The 24,253-nt window shown below is 35.9% G+C and overlaps 1 protein-coding gene across 1 annotated transcript in view; it reads right to left on the bottom strand.

Annotated features, from left to right (window-relative positions):
• UBR3 (ubiquitin protein ligase E3 component n-recognin 3) overlaps positions 1 to 24,253 on the bottom strand; it is a 1,090,259-nt gene that overhangs the window by 91,103 nt on the left and 974,903 nt on the right. The window contains 1 exon segment of the mRNA XM_053698420.1: positions 338 to 517. Coding sequence (XP_053554395.1) covers positions 338 to 517 — 180 coding nt within the window.

Genomic DNA, 24,253 nt, shown 5'->3' with positions numbered 1-24,253 from the left:
GCAACAAAATAGGGAAAATGCCCAGGGGTGAATACTTTTGCAAAGCACTGTACCATTTTAATGGCCCTCCTTTGAACAGATTCCAATTAATTTATATCCTTCTGGAGATATGGCCTCCAGAACTGCACACAATACCCAAGATGAGGTCTAAGTAGGGATCTTCAAAGTGGCATAAAAATCATCTACAATCAAACATTCTACTAGCCTGACTTGCTGATATACTACAATTTCAAATTTCAAATCTGATATGATATTGGAAAAAAAAACTCTGAAATAATAAAAGCAATATTAAACACAATTTAACATATTTTAAGTTGGAAAGATAAATATTGCTTACATTGAAATGCTCTGCATGTTTATCTGAATATGAAGTCACTTCTGAACACCACTGGGAAATTATATCAAATGCTGGTACTGGCCATTCAAGGCAAGAGGCACTAGTGAACTGATGTGATGCATGATGTAATGATGGTAAAAGTCCCAAACAGTTGGAAAGAACTGTAAATTCATCTTCTTCCTTTGAAAAAAAACAAACAAACAAACATACCTTATGGTGGCTTATGTTAGCATAAAATCATCATACTTATTCCTACAAGTTACACATTATTTAAAACCACATTTATGCCTATGGATAAATATATTTCTTCAGTGAGAGAGCAGATTGACAGGAGTAGGTAGTTAGGTTTTTAAGGTGGTAATTTTACCCAACATATATCAATCTGCTTTAGTCAGTTCACAAATATAAAATATAAGAAACTATATGGAGAAAGGGAGAACAAAGAAGTTTGATAACAAAATTACAAGGAATGTGAGACACAGACATAAAACAAAAATGTGTACCATGTAGAGTAGGTCTTCATATGGTAGTTCTTTAAGTGTAAATATATTGATTTATAATATAATATTTATAAACAAACATAATAAAAGAACATCATGGCACATGGCAGCCCCTACACAGCAACTCTGGATGGAGAAGCTTACCGCTACAACCAAAGACATATTGGGTGCATAAATCCATATAAAAGAATAACCAGCAAAATGCCCTAGTGCCATAAATTACAGCCAAACAGAGGTATCCTCAGAAAAACTGATAGGGCAGAGGTTTCCAGCTCTGCCCACCATGTGGCTTGACAGAACTAGGAAGAGGAAGGGGTGCTTGTGGGTTGCCTCTTATAGGTAACTACAGGAGTGTGCGGTTTAGTCCACACCCCTTGGAGGGAAGGTTGTTAACTGGTATGTATTGCCAAGATAGATGTTATTACTCTGGTTAGCACAGGACTACTTGGGAGCTACAGTATGTATGTTTGATGATGGTTTCATATATGGAAACAATTTCTAGGTTGCAGTCACTTTTAGATTTTATTTTCTTACAATAAAAAGCAACTCCTGCCATCTTTTTTTCCACTCTGTTGCTTTTAATCAGTATGTAAACCATTATTACTATGTCTCAGTTGTGAGATATACCATGTTACAACTACCAAACTCAATTTGTCTCTAGCCATTACTGAAATAAGCATGTGTATTTTTTTCCGTAAACTCTGTATTTGTATGGGAAATATTTTTTAGTCTACACATTCTACACATTCTCTAATCATACTATTCAATGTGCTACTGTTCCAGAGATGTCAATTATTAAAGGGATATATTAAGCCTTTAATGACAAGCCTATGTCATGTAGTACAAGTGTTAATCTATAATTTGCAACAGAAAAAGGTTTTCTTTAGTATTCCTAGCTATGTTTAATCCCAGCAAAGATAAAGTGACCTTTCCTGCAAATTGATAGATGGTTAGCCAATTAGAAACTTTTTGACAAAAAAAAAAACCTAGGTTATAGAATTTGCTTTTTGGCATCTCTAGGAAGCATTGAACTTTAATGCAAATGTAAGAGGTGTTTAATATCACCTTAAGAACAATCTCTCCAGTTGCAGTATCTAACAATGAAATAGGGACATTTTCTTAATTGGACATTACTCAAAAAATAAATTTATGCTTACCTAATAAATTAATTTCTTTCATGATGGAAAGAGTCCACAAGTCATCACATGTGGAAATATTCCCCTCCTAACCACTAGGAGGCTGCAAAAGACACCCCAACACACCAGGGCTTTAAATCGCTCCTACTTCTCTTCATCCTCAGTCATACATATAGCCAAGTAGATTAGGAAAAAAGAAAAGCAGGAAAGATAAAGCAGGGCAAAGAAGTACAAAACAAAACAAGTACTGCTGCAACCTAAACAAAGTAAGGGCGGGACTTGTTAACTAACCTCACCATCATGAAAGTTGGTAAGAGTCCACGAGTCACCACATGTGGAAATCAATACCCAAGCCATGTCCAAAAGACCCCTGTGAATGGGGACGACAACGACAAACAGTGACGGCAGGACTTAACTAATTAGGCATTACAGTCAGCAGAACTTTCCTGCCAAAGGCAGCCTCAGAAGAAGCATACACATTAAAGCCTGATAAAAGTGATAAAACTTTTGAAAAAGTGTGTAAAAAAGACCAAGTAGCTGCCTTACAAATCTGATCAATATAAGCTTTGTTACGAAGGTCAAAGAAGTAGCAACTTCTCTAATGGAATAAGCAGATTGTGCTCAAGGAAAGTTGTCCCCAAATAAGCCTTGTAAATTAAAGCTTTAAACCAAGCTGCTAAAGTAACAGCCATAGGTTTATGACCTTTACGAGGCCCACAAAAATGAACAAAAAGAGAAGAATAAAATCTAAAATATTTTGTGGCTTCCTACATAATTTTTGAAAGTTTTTATAACATCCAAGTTGCGGAGAAGACGCTCATTAGAATTCTGAGGAGCTTGACAAAAAGAAGGAACCACAATTTCCTGAGGAGAGGACAAATAAATGCTTTATCTACGCCTTCCTGCAGGAACTCAAGTAAATTCTAAAATAATTCCAATAAGAATCTTTGATAGAATACATCTAAAAAAAAAAGAAGGTTTTTACAGACCTTATGTTAAATACTTCTGGCAAACATCTGAGAAAAAACTAAGCGTGCTGTCACCATGCCATCAAATTCAGAGTTTTGAGATCTTGATAAAAGAAAGTGCCTTGAGAGATGAGATCCTTTCTCCAAGACCCCTAGACTGCACCCCAGCAGGCTACAATCTGTGGATATTACTACCCACACTAGTCTAAGAAAAAAACTTCCTGAACCAAGGACTTTTTTTCCTCTGAGATACATCCTAGTGCCCATTGTATTGATGCATTTGGAGGGCCGTAGATGAAATCTTGACAAATGGAACTGCATCTGCAGCAGCCACCATGAGACCCACAACCTCTATGCACTAAGCAACAGAATGGAGAAGACCCAGCTGCAGAAGGGTACAGGCCTGTTACAGCTTCAGTTTATGCTAATCTATCAGAGACAAAAGCATAGTCACTGAAGAGATTATGAACCCCAGTAAAGACACACAGGTCTGAGGAGTTTTTTTGGAGGATTTAGAAGCAACTGAAGAATTATCTAAATGTAAGACACAGCCAGATGATAAGAAGGAGCCTGAACCAAAATTGCATCCAAGTAAGGGATTAAAGACATTTCTGGAGCGTGAACTACAGATATCAGAGCTCCCAGTACTTCTGAAAACAACATGGAAGCTGTAGCCATACCAAAAGGAAAGAGTAGGAAATTTCAGGAATTTGTTCAATATTTTGAGATCCATAACAGGCTAAAAAATACACTCTTTCTTTGGTGCTGTAAAGATATTTGAATAAAATATGGGGGAAAACCAGATGTCAATTGAAACAATTTTTAAGGTAAGAAAAAAAAAAAAAAAAAAAAAGATTATTCATATGCATTATCCCAAATAATGAAACTGACCGTCTGAAATAAGGAATATTGATCATCCTGAATCATGGCAAAAATAAGTTTAAAGACATATATTTAGAACTTTATAAATAAAGTGCCCAACCATAGCTTAGAGTGTCACAGAAAATAAGACTTACTTAGCCCAGGACACTCATCTACATATAGAAGATAGCCAAACCAGTACTGAAACGAGAATCAGTAGAGGTAATGGTATATAAGAGTATATCGTCGATGTGAAAAGGGAGGTAAGAGATGAATCTCTACGACCGCTAACAGAGAACCTATGAAATAGATCCCGTAGAAGGAGACCATTGAATTCAAATAGGCAATACTCTCTTCACATCCCTCTGACATTCACTGCACACTGAGAGGAAAACCGGGCTCCAGCCTGCTGCGAAGCGTATATCAACGTAGAATCTAGCACAAACTTACTTCACCACCTCCACGGGAGGCAAAGTTTGTAAAACTGAATTGTGGGTGTGGTGAGGGGTGTATTTATAGGCATTTTGAGGTTTGGGAAACTTTGCCCCTCCTGGTAGGAATGTATATCCCATACGTCACTAGCTCATGGACTCTAATTACATGAAAGAAAAAAGGCTTACATTGCAAAAAACAGCACACAAAGGGTTAAATAAAAAAATGTAACCCAAAACTGAAGTCAAGCTCTGATGAGTAGAGTGTCTTACCTCTTCCACTGGTCATGAGAGCCTGCCTATATGCTGAAAATGTTACAGCAACACAGGAACATGAAGGAATTATAAAAACATAATTTATGCTTACCTGATAAATTTATTTCTCTTGTAGTGTATCCAGTCCACGGATCATCCATTACTTATGGAATACATTCTCCTTCCCAACAGGAAGTTGCAAGAGTCCACCCACAGCAAAGCTGCTATATAGCTCCTCCCCTAATTGCCATATTCAGTCATTCGACCGAAAACATGCAGAGAAAGGAAAAACCATAGGGTGCAGTGGTGACTGTAGTTCAAATGAAAAAATTACCTGCCTTAAAGTGACAGGGCGGGCCGTGGACTGGATACACTACAAGAGAAATAAATTTATTAGGTAAGCATAAATTATGTTTTCTCTTGTTAAGTGTATCCAGTCCACGGATCATCCATTACTTATGGAATACCAATACCAAAGCTAAAGTACACGGATGATGGGAGGGACAAGGCAGGTACTTAAACGGAAGTTACCACTGCCTGTAAAAAAACCCTTTCTCCCAAAAATAGCCTCCGAAGAAGCAAGGTATCAAATTTGTTAAATTTGAAAAAGTATGAAGCGCAGACCAAGACTCCGTCTTGTAAATCTGTTCAACAGAAGCCACATTTAAAAAAGGCCCAAGTGAAAACCACAGCTCTAGTAGAATGAGCTGCAATCCCTTCAGGAGGCTGCTGTCCAGCAGTCTCATAAGCTAAATGAATTATGCTTTTTAACCAAAAAGACAGAGAGGCTGCTGAAGTCTTTTGACCTCTCCTCTGTCCAGAATAGACAACAAACAAGGTGAACGTTTGATGAAAACTGTAGTAACTTGTAAGTAAAACTTTAAAGCACAAACCACGTCCAATATTGTGTAATAGACGTTCCTTCTTTGAGGAAGGATTAGGATACAAGCATGGAACAACTATCTCTTGAGTGATGTTCTTGTTAGATACCACCTTAGGAAAAAACCCAGGTTGGTACGCAGGACTACCTTATCCGTACGAAGGACCAGATAAGAAGAATCACATTGTAACACAGATAACTTGGAGACTCTACGAGTCGAGGAAATAGCTACCCAAAAAGGAACTTTCCAAGATAAAGATTGATATCTATGGAACAAAAAAGGTTCAAACGGAACTTCTTGAAGAGCCTTAAGAACCAGGTTTAAGCTCCATGGTGGAGCAACAGTTGTAAACACAGGCTTGGATCTAACCAAAGCCTGACCAAATGCCTGAACGTCTAGAATACCTGCCAGACGCTGGTGCAAAAAAATAGACAGAGTAAAAATCTGTCCCTTTTAAGGAATTAGCTGACAACCCTTTTCTCAAAAACATCTTGGAGAAAAGATAATATCCTGGGAATCCAGGCTTTACTCCATGAGTAACCCTTGGATTCATAACAATCAGATATTTACACCATATCTATGTTCAATTTTCCTAGAGACAGGCTTTCATGTCTGTATTAAGGTATCAATGACTGACTCGGAGAAGCCATGCTTTGATAACATCAAGCGTTCAGTCTCCAGGCAGTCCATCTCAGATTGATTCTATTTAGATGGTTGAAAGGACCCTGAGGTAGAGGGACCTGTCTCAGAAGCAGAGACCGTGATGGAAAGGATGACATGTCCACCAGATCTGCATACCAGGTCCTGCGTGGCTACGCAGGCGATGTCAAAAACACCAAAGCCCTCTCCTGCTTGGTCTTGACCTCCGGAGGAAATCCCACTCCCCCGGAAGAAAAGTCTGACGACTTAGAAAATCCACCTCCCAGTTCTCAACACCTGGGATATGGATAGCTGATAGACAAGAGTGAGTCTCTGTCCAGTGAATTATTGTAAGACTTCTAACATCACTAGGGAACTTCTGTTCCCCCTTGATGGCTGATGTAAGCCACAGTCGTGTATATTGTCCGACTGAGTATGATGTACCTCAGAGTTGCTAACTGAGGCCAAGTCTGAAGAGCATGGAATATCACTCCCAGAATATTTATTAGAAGGAGGGTCTCCTCCTAAGTCCACTATCCCTGAGCCTTCAGGGAGTTCCAGACTGCATCCCAACCTAAAAGGCTGGCATCCATTGTAACAATTGTCCCATCTGACCTGCGGAAGGTCATACCCTTGGACAGATGGACCCGACATAGTCACCAGAGAAGAGAATCTCTGGTCTCTTGGTCCAGGTTCAACAGGGGGACAAATCTGTGTAATCCCCGTTCCTCTGACTGAGCATGCATAGTTGCAGCGGTCTGAAATGTAGACGTGCAAACGGTACTATGTCCCTTGCCTCTACCTATTAAGCCGATTTCATTCATGTACTGAGCCACCGAAGGGCGCGGATGGGATGAAAAACACGGCAGAAATTTAGAAACTTTGACAACCTGGACTCAGTCAGGTAAATTTTCATTTCTACAGAATCTATCAGAGTCCCTAGGAGGGAAACCCTTGAGGTTGGGGATAGAGAACTCTTTCCTTGTTCACTTTCCACCCATGTGATCTCAGAAATGCCAGTACTACGTCCGTATGAGACTTGGCAATTTGGATGTTTGACGCCTGTATCAGGATGTCGTCTAACTAAGGGGCCACTTCTATGCCCCGCGGCCTAAGGACCGCCAAAGCGACCCCAGAACCTCCATAAAGATTCTTGGGGCTGTAGATATCCCAAAGGAAAGAGCTACAAACAGGTAATGCCTGTCTAGAAAGGCAAACCTGAAAAACGAAGGTGATCTTTATGCATCACAATGTGAGGATAAGCATCCTTCAAATCCATTGTAGTCCTCTATTGACTCTCCTGGATCATAGTTAAGATGGTACGAATAGTTTCCATCTTAAATGACGGAATTCTGAGGAATTTGTTTAAGATCCTTAGATCCAAAATAGGTCTGAAGGTTCCCTCACCTTGGGAACCACAAACAGATTTGAGTAAAAACTCTGTCCCTGTTCCTCTCTTAGAACTGGATGGATCTCGTACACAATTTAAGAATGCCTCCTTCTTTATCTGGTTTGCAGATAATTGTGAAAGGCGAAATCTCCCCTTTTTCTGGGGGGGGAATCTTTGAAATCCAGAAGATATCTCTGGGATATAAATTCCAACGCCTAGGGATCCTGGGCCTCTCTTGCCCACGCCCGGGCGAAGAATGAAAGTCTGCCCCCTATAGGATCCGTTACCGGATAGGGGTCCGTTCCTTCATGCTGCCTTAGAGGCAGCAGCAGGCTCCTTGGCCTGCTTATCTTTGTTCCAGGTCCAATTGTCTCCAGACCGCCTTGGACTGAGCAAAAATTCCCTCTTGTTTTGCCTTAGAGGAAGTGGATGCCACACCTGCCCTGAAGTTTTAAAAGGCACGAAAATTAGACATTTTTTGGCCCGGGCGAAGAATGAAAGTCTGCCCCCTATAGGATCCGTTACCGGATAGGGGTCCGTTCCTTCATGCTGCCTTAGAGGCAGCAGCAGGCTCCTTGGCCTGCTTATCTTTGTTCCAGGTCCAATTGTCTCCAGACCGCCTTGGACTGAGCAAAAATTCCCTCTTGTTTTGCCTTAGAGGAAGTGGATGCCACACCTGCCCTGAAGTTTTAAAAGGCACGAAAATTAGACATTTTTTGGCCCTTGATTCCTATCCTGAGGAAGGGCATGACCTTTTCCTCCAGTGATATAAGCAATAATCTCCTTCAAACCAGGCCCGAATAGGGTCTGCCCCTTGAAGGGAAGTTAAGTAGCTTATTTATTAAAGTCACGACAGCTGACCATGATATAAGCCATAGCGCTCTGCACGCCAGTATAGTAAAAAACAGAATTCTTAGCCGTTAGTCTAGTCAAATGAACAAAGGCATCAGAAAACAAAGGAATTGGCTAGCATAAGCTTAAAAAGAAAGTGTAGAGGAGGGATAGCGCTAACGAATAGCTGAGAGCCAAAATATCTAAAAAACTCAAATGAGATAGCTAAAAAACTCTAATGAGATAGTACATTACTAGTATAAATAAACAATAAAAATCGAATAAAAATTAGCGTATCTACGTAGCCAAAAAAAGATTGGATATATATGTACAAATAAATCAATATTTATTATAACAATATAAGATAAATTCTAACATAAATTCTAACAGATAACTCCTATAAAAGATGCCGGCATCAGGTAAAAAATAAGTGTATCTAAAAGACTGCAATGAGAGTGACTATCTGAGATTCTCAAATAAACAAACTTATTAGCAGAATTATTAGCAGCTTATATGACTAAACAGAATTATTAGCAGCATGTATAACTAACCAGAATTATTGGCAGCCTATATGACAAAAACCGATAAAATAGCTACAAAGTCTATTAAAAAGTCTATTAAAAAGTGCTTGATATCAGTATTCCCAAAATGGAGCTTATCCGTGGGTGATAATGTTTACCAGTGTGATCCGTGGGTGGTAATGTTTACCAGTATGATCTCCTTAGGGGGTAATGTTTACCAGTATGTCAATTCAAAGACCGGGTAAAAACGGAGTGATGTAAGGAGTAACTTTATCTTCTTTCTGTATGGCTTTCCTCCGTTTTTTCAGTATCTGTCCGTCCTTCGCAGCAGGTATCCAGCGTGTGGAAATGGTCCCAGAGGGATCAGGTTCCGGGTTAGAGTTCAGTTCAGATTTCCAAATAGTAGAGCGCCGTTGTGCAATATTTCAGCCTATGAATAATAGACCTTTAAAAAGCACTCTGGGTTCGTTTTCTGTGGGTCCTGGGGCAGGAATTACACATGCAGAGACGGCTCACCTATGATCAGTGACCGCTCAATGTACCTGTCCTATCCACCAACGATACCTCAGCTATTAAAGAGATATAAAATGTATAAAATGTATCAAAGTTTAGTAAGCAAGTTCTACACGTTTCAGCCTCCAGGGGCCTTTATCAAGATGCTTACTAAATGTTTAGGCCATTTTAAATAGCCCTCTCTCCTTTCTCATTGGATAATACCCAGCCAATAGTGAATAAGCTATTGGAGATATGTGAATCATTGTGTTACAAACATTTTAGTAAAAATTGTTACACTGTTTTGTTGATTCATATGTTTACACTTGATTTTAAGTATCTATTATTTGATTCATTTGATACAATAAATCCAATCTTGGCAACCTCTTATTGATTATGGAAAAAATATAAAAAATATAAAAAAGTTATTAGAATATATACGGAAAAAATATATAAAAATATATGTGTGTATATAAACAACAAATGTTTGAGAGGATTCTGTCTCTACTAAGTTTCTAAATGGTTTTGGTAGTTATATGTGTGTGTTAATGTGATAGTGTTAGAGATAGCAAACATTTATACAAAGTAATAGCAATTTCATGAAGTTTGTGCAAAATTAGGAATTAGTTTAAAATATATACATATGTATTATAAAATATAAAATCATACATGTGTATAAAAAGATTATTTAAAATTCTTTTTTTGAAAAAATTGAAAAATTGGATTTTCATATTAGCCTACTAAGATCCATTTCGGAGTTCAGGCCATGGGGGTGGAGGGTTTTAAAATTAAATATAAATTCAGCTTCCTTTTTTAATAATACATTGTTAATATTCCCTCCCCTACTCCCAAGATTAATTTGTGTTACACCCCAATATTTAAAATCTTTTAGACTCCCTTCATGTTTTTCTTTAAAATGGTTATATAATTTTGTTTCTGAAGAGCCATGCTCTATTTTTAAAATATGTTCCCGGATGCGATCTCTTAAAATCCTACTCGTCTGTCCAAAATAGAACAGATTACATGAACATTTGATGCAATAGATTATATTCTTATCAGAACATCTTATTAATTGCTTTATTTTAAAACTGAAGTTAGTGTTATGTGATTTTAAATCTTTTATCTTATGACTGTGTTTGCATGACTTACAGGTGTTACACGGAAAAAAAACAATTAGTTTATCTCCTTTCATATCTTTATATGTAGAATGTTGTTTTTTTTCCTTATATTCACTGGGAGATAATAAACTCTTTAAGTTTCTAGCTTTTTTAAAAATTATATCAGGTTGATTTTTTACTTGATTCCCTAGTATATGGTCCTGTTTAATTAAATACCAATGTTTTCTCAAAATCTTTTTGACTTCATAGTGTTCTGAGCTAAACCCAGTGATGAAAGGTACAAACAGTTCATTAGATTTTTGTGCAACGGATTTCTTTTTTGGTAGTAATAAGGTGTTTCTATCAATTTTAGCAACCTCTTGTTGTATTTTGCCTATTCTATTGCTGTCATAACCTTTCTCTATAAATCTGGTAGTTAATATCTGGGATTGTGTCTGATATCTTTCTAGAGATGAACAATTTTTCTTTACTCTCATATACTGGCTTTTTGGGATATTGTGTTTCCATTGATTTAAATGGCAACTGGATGAATGTATATAATTATTAGCGTCAATCGCTTTGAAGTAGGTTTCAGTGTGTATTTGATTATCATTAATTTCTATTGCAATATCTAAAAAATTGAGTTTCCTACAACTGTATTCATGAGAGAAGGATATTCCTAAGTTGTTACTGTTAAGATCTGTTAAAAATATGTTTAATAGTTCAACGTCCCCACGCCACACAATAAAAATGTCATCTATGAATCTGCAATAGAGCACAAGGTTCGCCTCCCAATGGCCATTGTAGATGTAATTATCCTCAAAATGGCCCATAAACAAATTAGCATAACTGGGGGCGAACCTTGTGCCCATTGCAGTTCCCTTAGTCTGGAGAAATACCTCCTTATTGAATAAAAAACTGTTATTTTGTAGGATAAAACCAATACAATCCAGAATAAATTTATTTTGAGTCTCAGATAGATCTATATCTCTATCTAAAAATGATTTAATAGCTTCTTTTCCCATATGATGTGATATATTAGTATACAAAGAATTGACATCACATGTTGCCATAATGTAATTTTCTTTCCATTCTAGGTTTTGGATTTTATTTAGAAAATGTGTCGAGTCTCTTAAATATGCTGGTAGCGTTATCACATATTTCTGTAGGAAAAAATCTACATACTGGGATAGGCCTGATGTAAGGGAACCTATCCCAGAGATTATGGGACGGCCAGGGGGATTTTTAAGATCTTTGTGGATCTTTGGTAGAAAGTAAAAGGTGGGGGTCTTAGGATATGTTGTATTTAAAAAGTTAAATTCTGATTCATTAATTATACCTTCTTTCTTAGCCTCTTTAAGTAATGTTCCTAGTTTTAATTCCTGTTGCTTTAATGGATTCTGTTTAAGTTTAGTGTAAGTAGTCTTATCTTGTAAGATCCTATTTGCTTCTTGGATATAATAGTTTGTGTCCATTAGGACAATGCCCCCACCCTTATCTGCCGGTTTCACTACTATATCAGTATTATTTTGTAATTCCTTAAGCGTTTCACTCTCTTTTTTACTCATATTATTTTTAAAAGGTTTGCTTTGATCGAGTATTTCTAAATCTTTCTTTATATTCTCCTCAAATAGTTTTATGTGTTCGCTTTTCTCCTGTATAGGAAAGAAATCGGATTTAGCCTTCAGGTCTGTATGGATGTAACTGTTTTGTGTATCTCTGTGTTGTATGGGATTTTTGAGAAAGTATCTTTTTAATGTGAGTTTTCTAATGTACTGATTGACATTAATTAAGGTCTCAAATTTATTGAGTCTGCATGATGGTGCAAACGTGAGGCCTTTTCCTAATACTTTCTCTTGTTCTTCGGTTAAAATCACTTTACTTAAATTAAATATTCCAACTTTCTTTTTGCTTTCTATCTCCTTTGTGATTTGTTTAGAGGTTCCTCTCCCTCTTCTACCTCTAATCTTCTTTTTCCTTGTGTGTTTCTTTCTGGTATTATAGCTCCTGGATAATCTCTTGATGGCCCCGCCTTTGCGGGGACACCCTCTAAAAAATGTTTTGTCTGTGTGTTGTCTTCTTGTATGTTTGAATTTAGTTGTTTCCTGAATTGATAAGTTCTTGCGGGGCTCTGTTGTGCTTGTAATGGTGTATATCTGTTTTGAAGGGGTATTCTCCAGTTTTGTTGTTCATTATAGGAGTGTTTGGGGTATTCTCTATACATATTATATGAATGGTTTGATTGATTTCTAAATCCATTGTCATTTTGTCTATTATTATGTCTGTTGTCATTGTATCTGTTATTGTAATAATTGTATTGATGACTGTAAAAATCTCTATCTGAGTTTTCATGGTTCTGATATCTATTTTGGTATCTGTGTTGATACCAATTTTGATGACTATTGGGGTACCAATTTTGGTGGTTTCTTTGGTTATATGTATTATCGTAACCTCTCTCATTGTTGTATTGATTATATCCTCTCCTTTGTGGTATATACTCTTCTCTTTTTGTGTGCCAGCCATTATTTGTGTTTCTACTTGGTGTTTTTGGCCAATTTTCAGAGTCTATGTTCTGATATTCATTCTCATTATTGTGATAATTTTCAATTCTCTTATTTGGCTGTTTATTCACTTCTTCAATTCTTTTGTGATTCTGATAATTAGTTTTATGTTTATTATTTGTATAATTGGGTACATTTTCTTTATCTTTATTCATGTTTTTCTTTTTGCTAAATAAATGTGCTATTTCTCTTCTAGAGTTATCTGTGGTGGGGTTATCAATAATAATTTCCTCTATATTCCTTTCTATAGTAATTTGTTTGGAATTACTCTCATCTTCATTTGTTTTATAATCTGTTGTATCTCTTTGAAATTTTGAATTTTTCTGCAAGGTGATGTTATTTTTAAGTTCAGAGGTTCTCCTTATTATTTCAATTTGTGTGTTCTTGTGTTCCTCATTTTGTTCTATGCTGTTCATTTTATTTTTTATAGTTTCAATGTCTTTTTTTACTTCTGAAAGTTGTATATTTCTCGCTTTAACTACAATTTTCATAAGGTTTAAAGAGGCATTTTCTAATACTTCAAACCATTCTGTTTTTAATTTTTCTGGTAGTGTAAATGTACAATCTTTTTTTAATCTGAGACCTCTTGGTACCATATATGAATCCAAATAATATTGCATATATTTAATTTCCAAAGTATGTTTTATTTCTTTAGAGAGAGTGTTTTCCAAATCTATATGGATGTTTTCTATATCGTTCCCTTCATTATAAAATTCAATGTTTGTATTATCATTCCTAGCAATCTCATTGAGGATTTTATCTCTATGAGAGAATATGTCCATTTTAATATAGAATCAAAGAAAATGGATAGAATAAATCTTCTTATTATTAAAAAATGAGTGACGTGAAATTTCTAGTGTGTCAAAAATAGATGTTTAAAAAGTATACAAAAAATATATATAAAATTATTATTTAAAATACGATGTGTATATACAAATAAATAAGTGTATATAATAAGTGTATATAATAATACTGTGAATAGTGTGGTGATAACGTGAGAAAAAATTAGGAAATATAGAAATGTGATTTTAAATATTTAAATATAAGAAATAAGTGGATCTCCTAGTCTGAGGTTAAATACAAGCTAAAAATGTAGAGTGTGATTAGGGATACTACACTTCTGCTCTCCTAGCTAATCCCAATATGGAGTGTGCTAACCTCATAAAGTACACCCTTAGTTCAAAAAGAAAGTGTGGAGGAGGGATAGCGCTAACGAATAGCTGAGAGCCAAAATATCTAAAAAACTCAAATGAGATAGCTAAAAAACTCTAATGAGATAGTACATTACTAGTATAAATAAACAATAAAAATCGAATAAAAATTAGCGTATCTACGTAGCCAAAAAAAGATTGGATATATATGTACAAATAAATCAATATTTATTATAACAATATAAGATAAATTCTAACATAAATTCTAACAGATAACTCCTATAAAAGATGCCGGCATCAGGTAAAAAATAAGTGTATCTAAAAGACTGCAATGAGAGTGACTATCTGAGATTCTCAAATAAACAAACTTATTAGCAGAATTATTAGCAGCTTATATGACTAAACAGAATTATTAGCAGCATGTATAACTAACCAGAATTATTGGCAGCCTATATGACAAAAACCGATAAAATAGCTACAAAGTCTATTAAAAAGTCTATTAAAAAGTGCTTGATATCAGTATTCCCAAAATGGAGCTTATCCGTGGGTGATAATGTTTACCAGTGTGATCCGTGGGTGGTAATGTTTACCAGTATGATCTCCTTAGGGGGTAATGTTTACCAGTATGTCAATTCAAAGACCGGGTAAAAACGGAGTGATGTAAGGAGTAACTTTATCTTCTTTCTGTATGGCTTTCCTCCGTTTTTTCAGTATCTGTCCGTCCTTCGCAGCAGGTATCCAGCGTGTGGAAATGGTCCCAGAGGGATCAGGTTCCGGGTTAGAGTTCAGTTCAGATTTCCAAATAGTAGAGCGCCGTTGTGCAATATTTCAGCCTATGAATAATAGACCTTTAAAAAGCACTCTGGGTTCGTTTTCTGTGGGTCCTGGGGCAGGAATTACACATGCAGAGACGGCTCACCTATGATCAGTGACCGCTTTAAATAATAATTTTATATATATTTTTTGTATACTTTTTAAACATCTATTTTTGACACACTAGAAATTTCACGTCACTCATTTTTTAATAATAAGAAGATTTATTCTATCCATTTTTTTTGATTCTATATTAAAATGGACATATTCTCTCATAGAGATAAAATCCTCAATGAGATTGCTAGGAATGATAATACAAACATTGAATTTTATAATGAAGGGAACGATATAGAAAACATCCATATAGATTTGGAAAACACTCTCTCTAAAGAAATAAAACATACTTTGGAAATTAAATATATGCAATATTATTTGGATTCATATATGGTACCAAGAGGTCTCAGATTAAAAAAAGATTGTACATTTACACTACCAGAAAAATTAAAAACAGAATGGTTTGAAGTATTAGAAAATGCCTCTTTAAACCTTATGAAAATTGTAGTTAAAGCGAGAAATATACAACTTTCAGAAGTAAAAAAAGACATTGAAACTATAAAAAATAAAATGAACAGCATAGAACAAAATGAGGAACACAAGAACACACAAATTGAAATAATAAGGAGAACCTCTGAACTTAAAAATAACATCACCTTGCAGAAAAATTCAAAATTTCAAAGAGATACAACAGATTATAAAACAAATGAAGATGAGAGTAATTCCAAACAAATTACTATAGAAAGGAATATAGAGGAAATTATTATTGATAACCCCACCACAGATAACTCTAGAAGAGAAATAGCACATTTATTTAGCAAAAAGAAAAACATGAATAAAGATAAAGAAAATGTACCCAATTATACAAATAATAAACATAAAACTAATTATCAGAATCACAAAAGAATTGAAGAAGTGAATAAACAGCCAAATAAGAGAATTGAAAATTATCACAATAATGAGAATGAATATCAGAACATAGACTCTGAAAATTGGCCAAAAACACCAAGTAGAAACACAAATAATGGCTGGCACACAAAAAGAGAAGAGTATATACCACAAAGGAGAGGATATAATCAATACAACAATGAGAGAGGTTACGATAATACATATAACCAAAGAAACCACCAAAATTGGTACCCCAATAGTCATCAAAATTGGTATCAACACAGATACCAAAATAGATATCAGAACCATGAAAACTCAGATAGAGATTTTTACAGTCATCAATACAATTATTACAATAACAGATACAATGACAACAGACATAATAATAGACAAAATGACAATGGATTTAGAAATCAATCAAACCATTCATATAATATGTATAGAGAATACCCCAAACACTCCTATAATGAACAACAAAACTGGAGAATACCCCTTCAAAACAGATATACACCATTACAAGCACAACAGAGCCCCGCGAGAACTTATCAATTCAGGAAACAACTAAATTCAAACATACAAGAAGACAACACACAGACAAAACATTTTTTAGAGGGTGTCCCCGCAAAGGCGGGGCCATCAAGAGATTATCCAGGAGCTATAATACCAGAAAGAAACACACAAGGAAAAAGAAGATTAGAGGTAGAAGAGGGAGAGGAACCTCTAAACAAATCACAAAGGAGATAGAAAGCAAAAAGAAAGTTGGAATATTTAATTTAAGTAAAGTGATTTTAACCGAAGAACAAGAGAAAGTATTAGGAAAAGGCCTCACGTTTGCACCATCATGCAGACTCAATAAATTTGAGACCTTAATTAATGTCAATCAGTACATTAGAAAACTCACATTAAAAAGATACTTTCTCAAAAATCCCATACAACACAGAGATACACAAAACAGTTACATCCATACAGACCTGAAGGCTAAATCCGATTTCTTTCCTATACAGGAGAAAAGCGAACACATAAAACTATTTGAGGAGAATATAAAGAAAGATTTAGAAATACTCGATCAAAGCAAACCTTTTAAAAATAATATGAGTAAAAAAGAGAGTGAAACGCTTAAGGAATTACAAAATAATACTGATATAGTAGTGAAACCGGCAGATAAGGGTGGGGGCATTGTCCTAATGGACACAAACTATTATATCCAAGAAGCAAATAGGATCTTACAAGATAAGACTACTTACACTAAACTTAAACAGAATCCATTAAAGCAACAGGAATTAAAACTAGGAACATTACTTAAAGAGGCTAAGAAAGAAGGTATAATTAATGAATCAGAATTTAACTTTTTAAATACAACATATCCTAAGACCCCCACCTTTTACTTTCTACCAAAGATCTTAAAAATCCCCCTGGCCGTCCCATAATCTCTGGGATAGGTTCCCTTACATCAGGCCTATCCCAGTATGTAGATTTTTTCCTACAGAAATATGTGATAACGCTACCAGCATATTTAAGAGACTCGACACATTTTCTAAATAAAATCCAAAACCTAGAATGGAAAGAAAATTACATTATGGCAACATGTGATGTCAATTCTTTGTATACTAATATATCACATCATATGGGAAAAGAAGCTATTAAATCATTTTTAGATAGAGATATAGATCTATCTGAGACTCAAAATAAATTTATTCTGGATTGTATTGGTTTTATCCTACAAAATAAGTTTTTTATTCAATAAGGAGGTATTTCTCCAGACTAAGGGAACTGCAATGGGCACAAGGTTCGCCCCCAGTTATGCTAATTTGTTTATGGGCCATTTTGAGGATAATTACATCTACAATGGCCATTGGGAGGCGAACCTTGTGCTCTATTGCAGATTCATAGATGACATTTTTATTGTGTGGCGTGGGGACGTTGAACTATTAAACATATTTTTAACAGATCTTAACAGTAACAACTTAGGAATATCCTTCTCTCATGAATACAGTTGTAGGAAACTCAATTTTTTAGATATTGCAATAGAAATTAATGATAATCAAATACACACTGAAACCTACTTCAAAGCGATTGACGCTAATAATTATATACATTCATCCAGTTGCCATTTAAATCAATGGAAACACAATATCCCAAAAAGCCAGTATATGAGAGTAAAGAAAAATTGTTCATCTCTAGAAAGCTATCAGACACAATCCCAGATATTAACTACCAGATTTATAGAGAAAGGTTATGACAGCAATAGAATAGGCAAAATACAACAAGAGGTTGCTAAAATTGATAGAAACACCTTATTACTACCAAAAAAGAAATCCGTTGCACAAAAATCTAATGAACTGTTTGTACCTTTCATCACTGGGTTTAGCTCAGAACACTATGAAGTCAAAAAGATTTTGAGAAAACATTGGTATTTAATTAAACAGGACCATATACTAGGGAATCAAGTAAAAAATCAACCTGATATAATTTTTAAAAAAGCTAGAAACTTAAAGAGTTTATTATCTCCCAGTGAATATAAGGAAAAAAAACAACATTCTACATATAAAGATATGAAAGGAGATAAACTAATTGGTTTTTTTCCGTGTAACACCTGTAAGTCATGCAAACACAGTCATAAGATAAAAGATTTAAAATCACATAACACTAACTTCAGTTTTAAAATAAAGCAATTAATAAGATGTTCTGATAAGAATATAATCTATTGCATCAAATGTTCATGTAATCTGTTCTATTTTGGACAGACGAGTAGGATTTTAAGAGATCGCATCCGGGAACATATTTTAAAAATAGAGCATGGCTCTTCAGAAACAAAATTATATAACCATTTTAAAGAAAAACATGAAGGGAGTCTAAAAGATTTTAAATATTGGGGTGTAACACAAATTAATCTTGGGAGTAGGGGAGGGAATATTAACAATGTATTATTAAAAAAGGAAGCTGAATTTATATTTAATTTTAAAACCCTCCACCCCCATGGCCTGAACTCCGAAATGGATCTTAGTAGGCTAATATGAAAATCCAATTTTTTCAAAAAAAGAATTTTAAATAATCTTTTTATACACATGTATGATTTTATATTTTATAATACATATGTATATATTTTAAACTAATTCCTAATTTTGCACAAACTTCATGAAATTGCTATTACTTTGTATAAATGTTTGCTATCTCTAACACTATCACATTAACACACACATATAACTACCAAAACCATTTAGAAACTTAGTAGAGACAGAATCCTCTCAAAACATTTGTTGTTTATATACACACATATATTTTTATATATTTTTTCCGTATATATTCTAATAACTTTTTTATATTTTTTATATTTTTTCCATAATCAATAAGAGGTTGCCAAGATTGGATTTATTGTATCAAATGAATCAAATAATAGATACTTAAAATCAAGTGTAAACATATGAATCAACAAAACAGTGTAACAATTTTTACTAAAATGTTTGTAACACAATGATTCACATATCTCCAATAGCTTATTCACTATTGGCTGGGTATTATCCAATGAGAAAGGAGAGAGGGCTATTTAAAATGGCCTAAACATTTAGTAAGCATCTTGATAAAGGCCCCTGGAGGCTGAAACGCGTAGAACTTGCTTACTAAACTTTGATACATTTTATACATTTTATATCTCTTTAATAGCTGAGGTATCGTTGGTGGATAGGACAGGTACATTGAGCGGTCACTGATCATAGGTGAGCCGTCTCTGCATGTGTAATTCCTGCCCCAGGACCCACAGAAAACGAACCCAGAGTGCTTTTTAAAGGTCTATTATTCATAGGCTGAAATATTGCACAACGGCGCTCTACTATTTGGAAATCTGAACTGAACTCTAACCCGGAACCTGATCCCTCTGGGACCATTTCCACACGCTGGATACCTGCTGCGAAGGACGGACAGATACTGAAAAAACGGAGGAAAGCCATACAGAAAGAAGATAAAGTTACTCCTTACATCACTCCGTTTTTACCCGGTCTTTGAATTGACATACTGGTAAACATTACCCCCTAAGGAGATCATACTGGTAAACATTACCACCCACGGATCACACTGGTAAACATTATCACCCACGGATAAGCTCCATTTTGGGAATACTGATATCAAGCACTTTTTAATAGACTTTTTAATAGACTTTGTAGCTATTTTATCGGTTTTTGTCATATAGGCTGCCAATAATTCTGGTTAGTTATACATGCTGCTAATAATTCTGTTTAGTCATATGAGCTGCTAATAATTCTGCTAATAAGTTTGTTTATTTGAGAATCTCAGATAGTCACTCTCATTGCAGTCTTTTAGATACACTTATTTTTTACCTGATGCCGGCATCTTTTATAGGAGTTATCTGTTAGAATTTATGTTAGAATTTATCTTATATTGTTATAATAAATATTGATTTATTTGTACATATATATCCAATCTTTTTTTGGCTACGTAGATACGCTAATTTTTATTCGATTTTTATTGTTTATTTATACTAGTAATGTACTATCTCATTAGAGTTTATTAGCTATCTCATTTGAGTTTTTTAGATATTTTGGCTCTCAGCTATTCGTTAGCGCTATCCCTCCTCCACACTTTCTTTTTGAACTAAGGGTGTACTTTATGAGGTTAGCACACTCCATATTGGGATTAGCTAGGAGAGCAGAAGTGTAGTATCCCTAATCACACTCTACATTTTTGGCTAGCATAAGCTTGTCAAATATATTCATCCAATGGAGTCGCAAACTGTAAAGCCTCATCAAGAGACTCAACCCAGAACGCCGCAGCAGCAGTGACAGAAGCAATGTATGCAAGGGGCTGCAGGATAAAACCCTGTTGAATAAACATTTTTTATCCAATGGATCTAAAAAGCACAACTGTCCTCGCCAGAGGTAGTGGTACGCTTAGCTAGAGTAGAAACTCTTCTCTCCACCTTAGGAACTGTCTGCCAGAAGTCCTGTGTGGTGGTAACTATTAGAAAACATTCTTCTAAAAAATAGGAGGGGAAGAGAACGGCACACCTGGTCTATCTCATTCCTTATTAAAAAAATTATTAGTAAACCTCTTTAGGTATTGGAAAAACATCAGTACACACCGGCACTGCATATTATTTATCCAGTCTACACAATTTCTCTGGCCCTGCGATTGTACACATTCATTCAGGGCAGCCAAAGCCTCCCTGAGCAACAAGTGGAGGTTCTCAAGCATAAATTTTAAATGTAGAAATATCAGAATCAGGTTAAATCATCTTCCCTGAGTCAAAAAAATCACCCACAGACTAAGAATATTGTGAGGTAGTATCATACATGGTTCTTAAAGCGTCTGTATGCTCTGTATCTACCCCCAGAGCTATCTGCTTTCCTTTAATTTCAGGTAGTCTGACTAATACTGCTGCCAGAGTATTATTCACCACCTTTGCCATGTCTTGTAAAATAAACGCTATGGACGCCCTTGATGTACTTGGCGCCATTTGAGCGTGAGTCCCTGAAGCGGGAGTCGAAGGGTCTGACACGTGGGGAGAGTTAATCGGCATAACTTTCCCCTCGACAGAATCCCCTGGTAAAATAAACGCTATGGGTGCCCTTGATGTACTTGGCGCCATTTGAGCGTGAGTCCCTAAAGCGGGAGTCAAAAGGTCTGACACGTGGGGAGAGTTAGTCGGCATAACTACCCCCACGACAGAATCCTCTGGTGATAATGTTTTTAAAGACAAAAAAAGATCTTTATTGTTTAACATGAAATCAGTACATCTGGTACACATTCTAAGATGGGGTTCCACCATGGCTTTAAAACATAATGAACACAGAGCTTCCTCTATGTCAGACATGTTAGAACAGAATAATAATGAGACTAATAAGCTTGGAAAACACTTCAAATCAAGTTAACAAGCAAATATATAAAACGTTACTGTGCCTTTAAGAGAAACAAATTTTGGCAAAATTTGAAAAACAGTGAAAAAAGGCAGTAAAACAAACGAAATTTTTACAGTACATGTAATAAGATAACAGAGCATTGCACCCACTTGCAAATGGATGATTAACCCCTTAATGCAAAAAACAGATCAAAAAAACGACAGACGTTTTTAAAAACAGACAACAAAACTGCCACAGCAGAGCTGTGGATTACCTTCCCTATAAACGATTTTGGAAGTCTTTTTAGCCCTTTAGAAATGTCCGGTAGTATTCATGGGACTGCTGAGGGAATCTGGATAATTCATTTTGTAATTTTAACTGCGCAAAAAAGCGCTAAATTAGGCCCCTCCCACTCATATTACAACAGTGGGAAGCTTCAGTTAACTGTTTCTATGCAAAATTTAAGCCAGCCATGTGGAAAAAACTTAGGCCCCAATAAGTTTTATCACCAAACATATGTTAAAAAACGATTAAACATGCCAGCAAACGTTTTAAAACACATTTTTACAAGAGTATGCATCTCTATTAATAAGCCTGATACCAGTCGCTTTTACTGCATTTAAGGCTATACCAACATTACAGTGTTATCACCAATGTACGTTAAAAAACGATTAAACATGCCAGCAAACGTTTTAAAACACATTTTTATAAGAGTATGTATCTCTATTAATAAGCCTGATACCAGTCGCTATCGCTGCATTTAAGGCTTTACTTATATTACTTCGGTATCAGCAGTATTTTCTTAGTCAATTCCATTCCTAGAAAAATATTTTACTGCACATACCTTATCTGCAGGAAAACCTGCACGCCATTCCCCCTCTGAAGTACCTCACTCCTCAGAATGTGTGAGAACAGCAAATGGATCTCAGTTACGTCTGCTAAGATCATAGAAAAACGCAGGCAGATTCTTCTTCCAAATACTGCCTGAGATAAACAGCACACTCCGGTGCCATTTAAAAATAACAAACTTTTGATTGAAGAATAAACTAAGTATAAATCACCACAGACTCTCACGACCTCCTATCTATGTTGAGGCTTGCAAGAGAATGACTGAATATGGCAGTTAGGGGAGGAGCTATATAGCAGCTTTGCTGTGGGTGGACTCTTGCAACTTCCTGTTGGGAAGGAGAATGTATTCCATATGTAATGGATGATCCGTGGACTGGATACACTTAACAAGAGAAATAGAAAAGGCACGTTAAAAGGAACGCTAAACTGTCTAACCCTTAGCGCGCCTGCGCTACCGGTGTGCGCTAAAAAACATAATTTATGCTTACCTGATAAATTCCTTTCTTCTGTAGTGTGATCAGTCCACGGGTCATCATTACTTCTGGGATATTACTCCTCCCCAACAGGAAGTGCAAGAGGATTCACCCAGCAGAGTTGCATATAGCCCCTCCCCTCTACGTCACCCCCAGTCATTCGACCAAGGACAAAAAACGAGAAAGGAGGAACCAAGGGTGTAGTGGTGACTGGAGTATAATTTAAAAATAAATACCTGCCTTAAAAACAGGGCGGGCCGTGGACTGATCACACTACAGAAGAAAGGAATTTATCAGGTAAGCATAAATTATGTTTTCTTCTGTTAAGTGTGATCAGTCCACGGGTCATCATTACTTCTGGGATACCAATACCAAAGCAAAAGTACACGGATGACGGGAGGGATAGGCAGGCTCTTTATACAGAAGGAACCACTGCCTGAAGAACCTTTCTCCCAAAAATAGCCTCCGAGGAAGCAAATGTGTCAAATTTGGAAAATTTGGAAAAAGTATGAAGTGAAGACCAAGTTGCAGCCTTGCAAATCTGTTCAACAGAGGCCTCATTCTTGAAGGCCCAAGTGGAAGCCACAGCTCTAGTAGAATGGGCTGTAATTCTTTCAGGAGGCTGCTGTCCAGCAGTCTCATAAGCTAAACGTATTATACTACGAAGCCAAAAAGAAAGAGAGGCTGCCGAAGCCTTTTGACCTCTCCTCTGTCCAGAGTACACGACAAACAGAGAAGACGTTTGTTGAAATTCCTTAGTTGCCTGCAAGTAAAATTTTAGGGCACGAACTACATCCAGATTATGTAGTAAGCGTTCCTTCTTTGAAGAAGGATTTGGACACAAAGAAGGAACAACAATCTCTTGATTGATATTCCTGTTAGTGACTACCTTGGGTAAGAACCCAGGTTTAGTACGCAGAACTACCTTATCCGAATGAAAAATCAAATAAGGAGAATCACAATGTAAGGCTGATAACTCAGAGACTCTTCGAGCCGAGGAAATAGCCATTAAAAATAGAACTTTCCAAGATAACAACTTTATATCAATGGAATGGAGGGGTTCAAACGGAACGCCCTGTAAAACGTTTAGAACAAGATTTAAACTCCACGGTGGAGCAACAGTCTTAAACACAGGCTTAATCCTCGCTAAAGCCTGACAAAAAGCCTGAACGTCTGGCACTTCTGACAGACGTTTGTGTAACAGAATAGACAGAGCTGAGATCTGTCCCTTTAATGAACTAGCAGATAAACCCTTTTCTAAACCTTCTTGTAGAAA

The sequence above is a fragment of the Bombina bombina genome, chromosome 1, assembly GCF_027579735.1.
Source record: "Bombina bombina isolate aBomBom1 chromosome 1, aBomBom1.pri, whole genome shotgun sequence".
NCBI classification, from domain to species: domain Eukaryota; kingdom Metazoa; phylum Chordata; class Amphibia; order Anura; family Bombinatoridae; genus Bombina; species Bombina bombina.
This window is presented reverse-complemented; position numbering and strand designations above follow the sequence as displayed.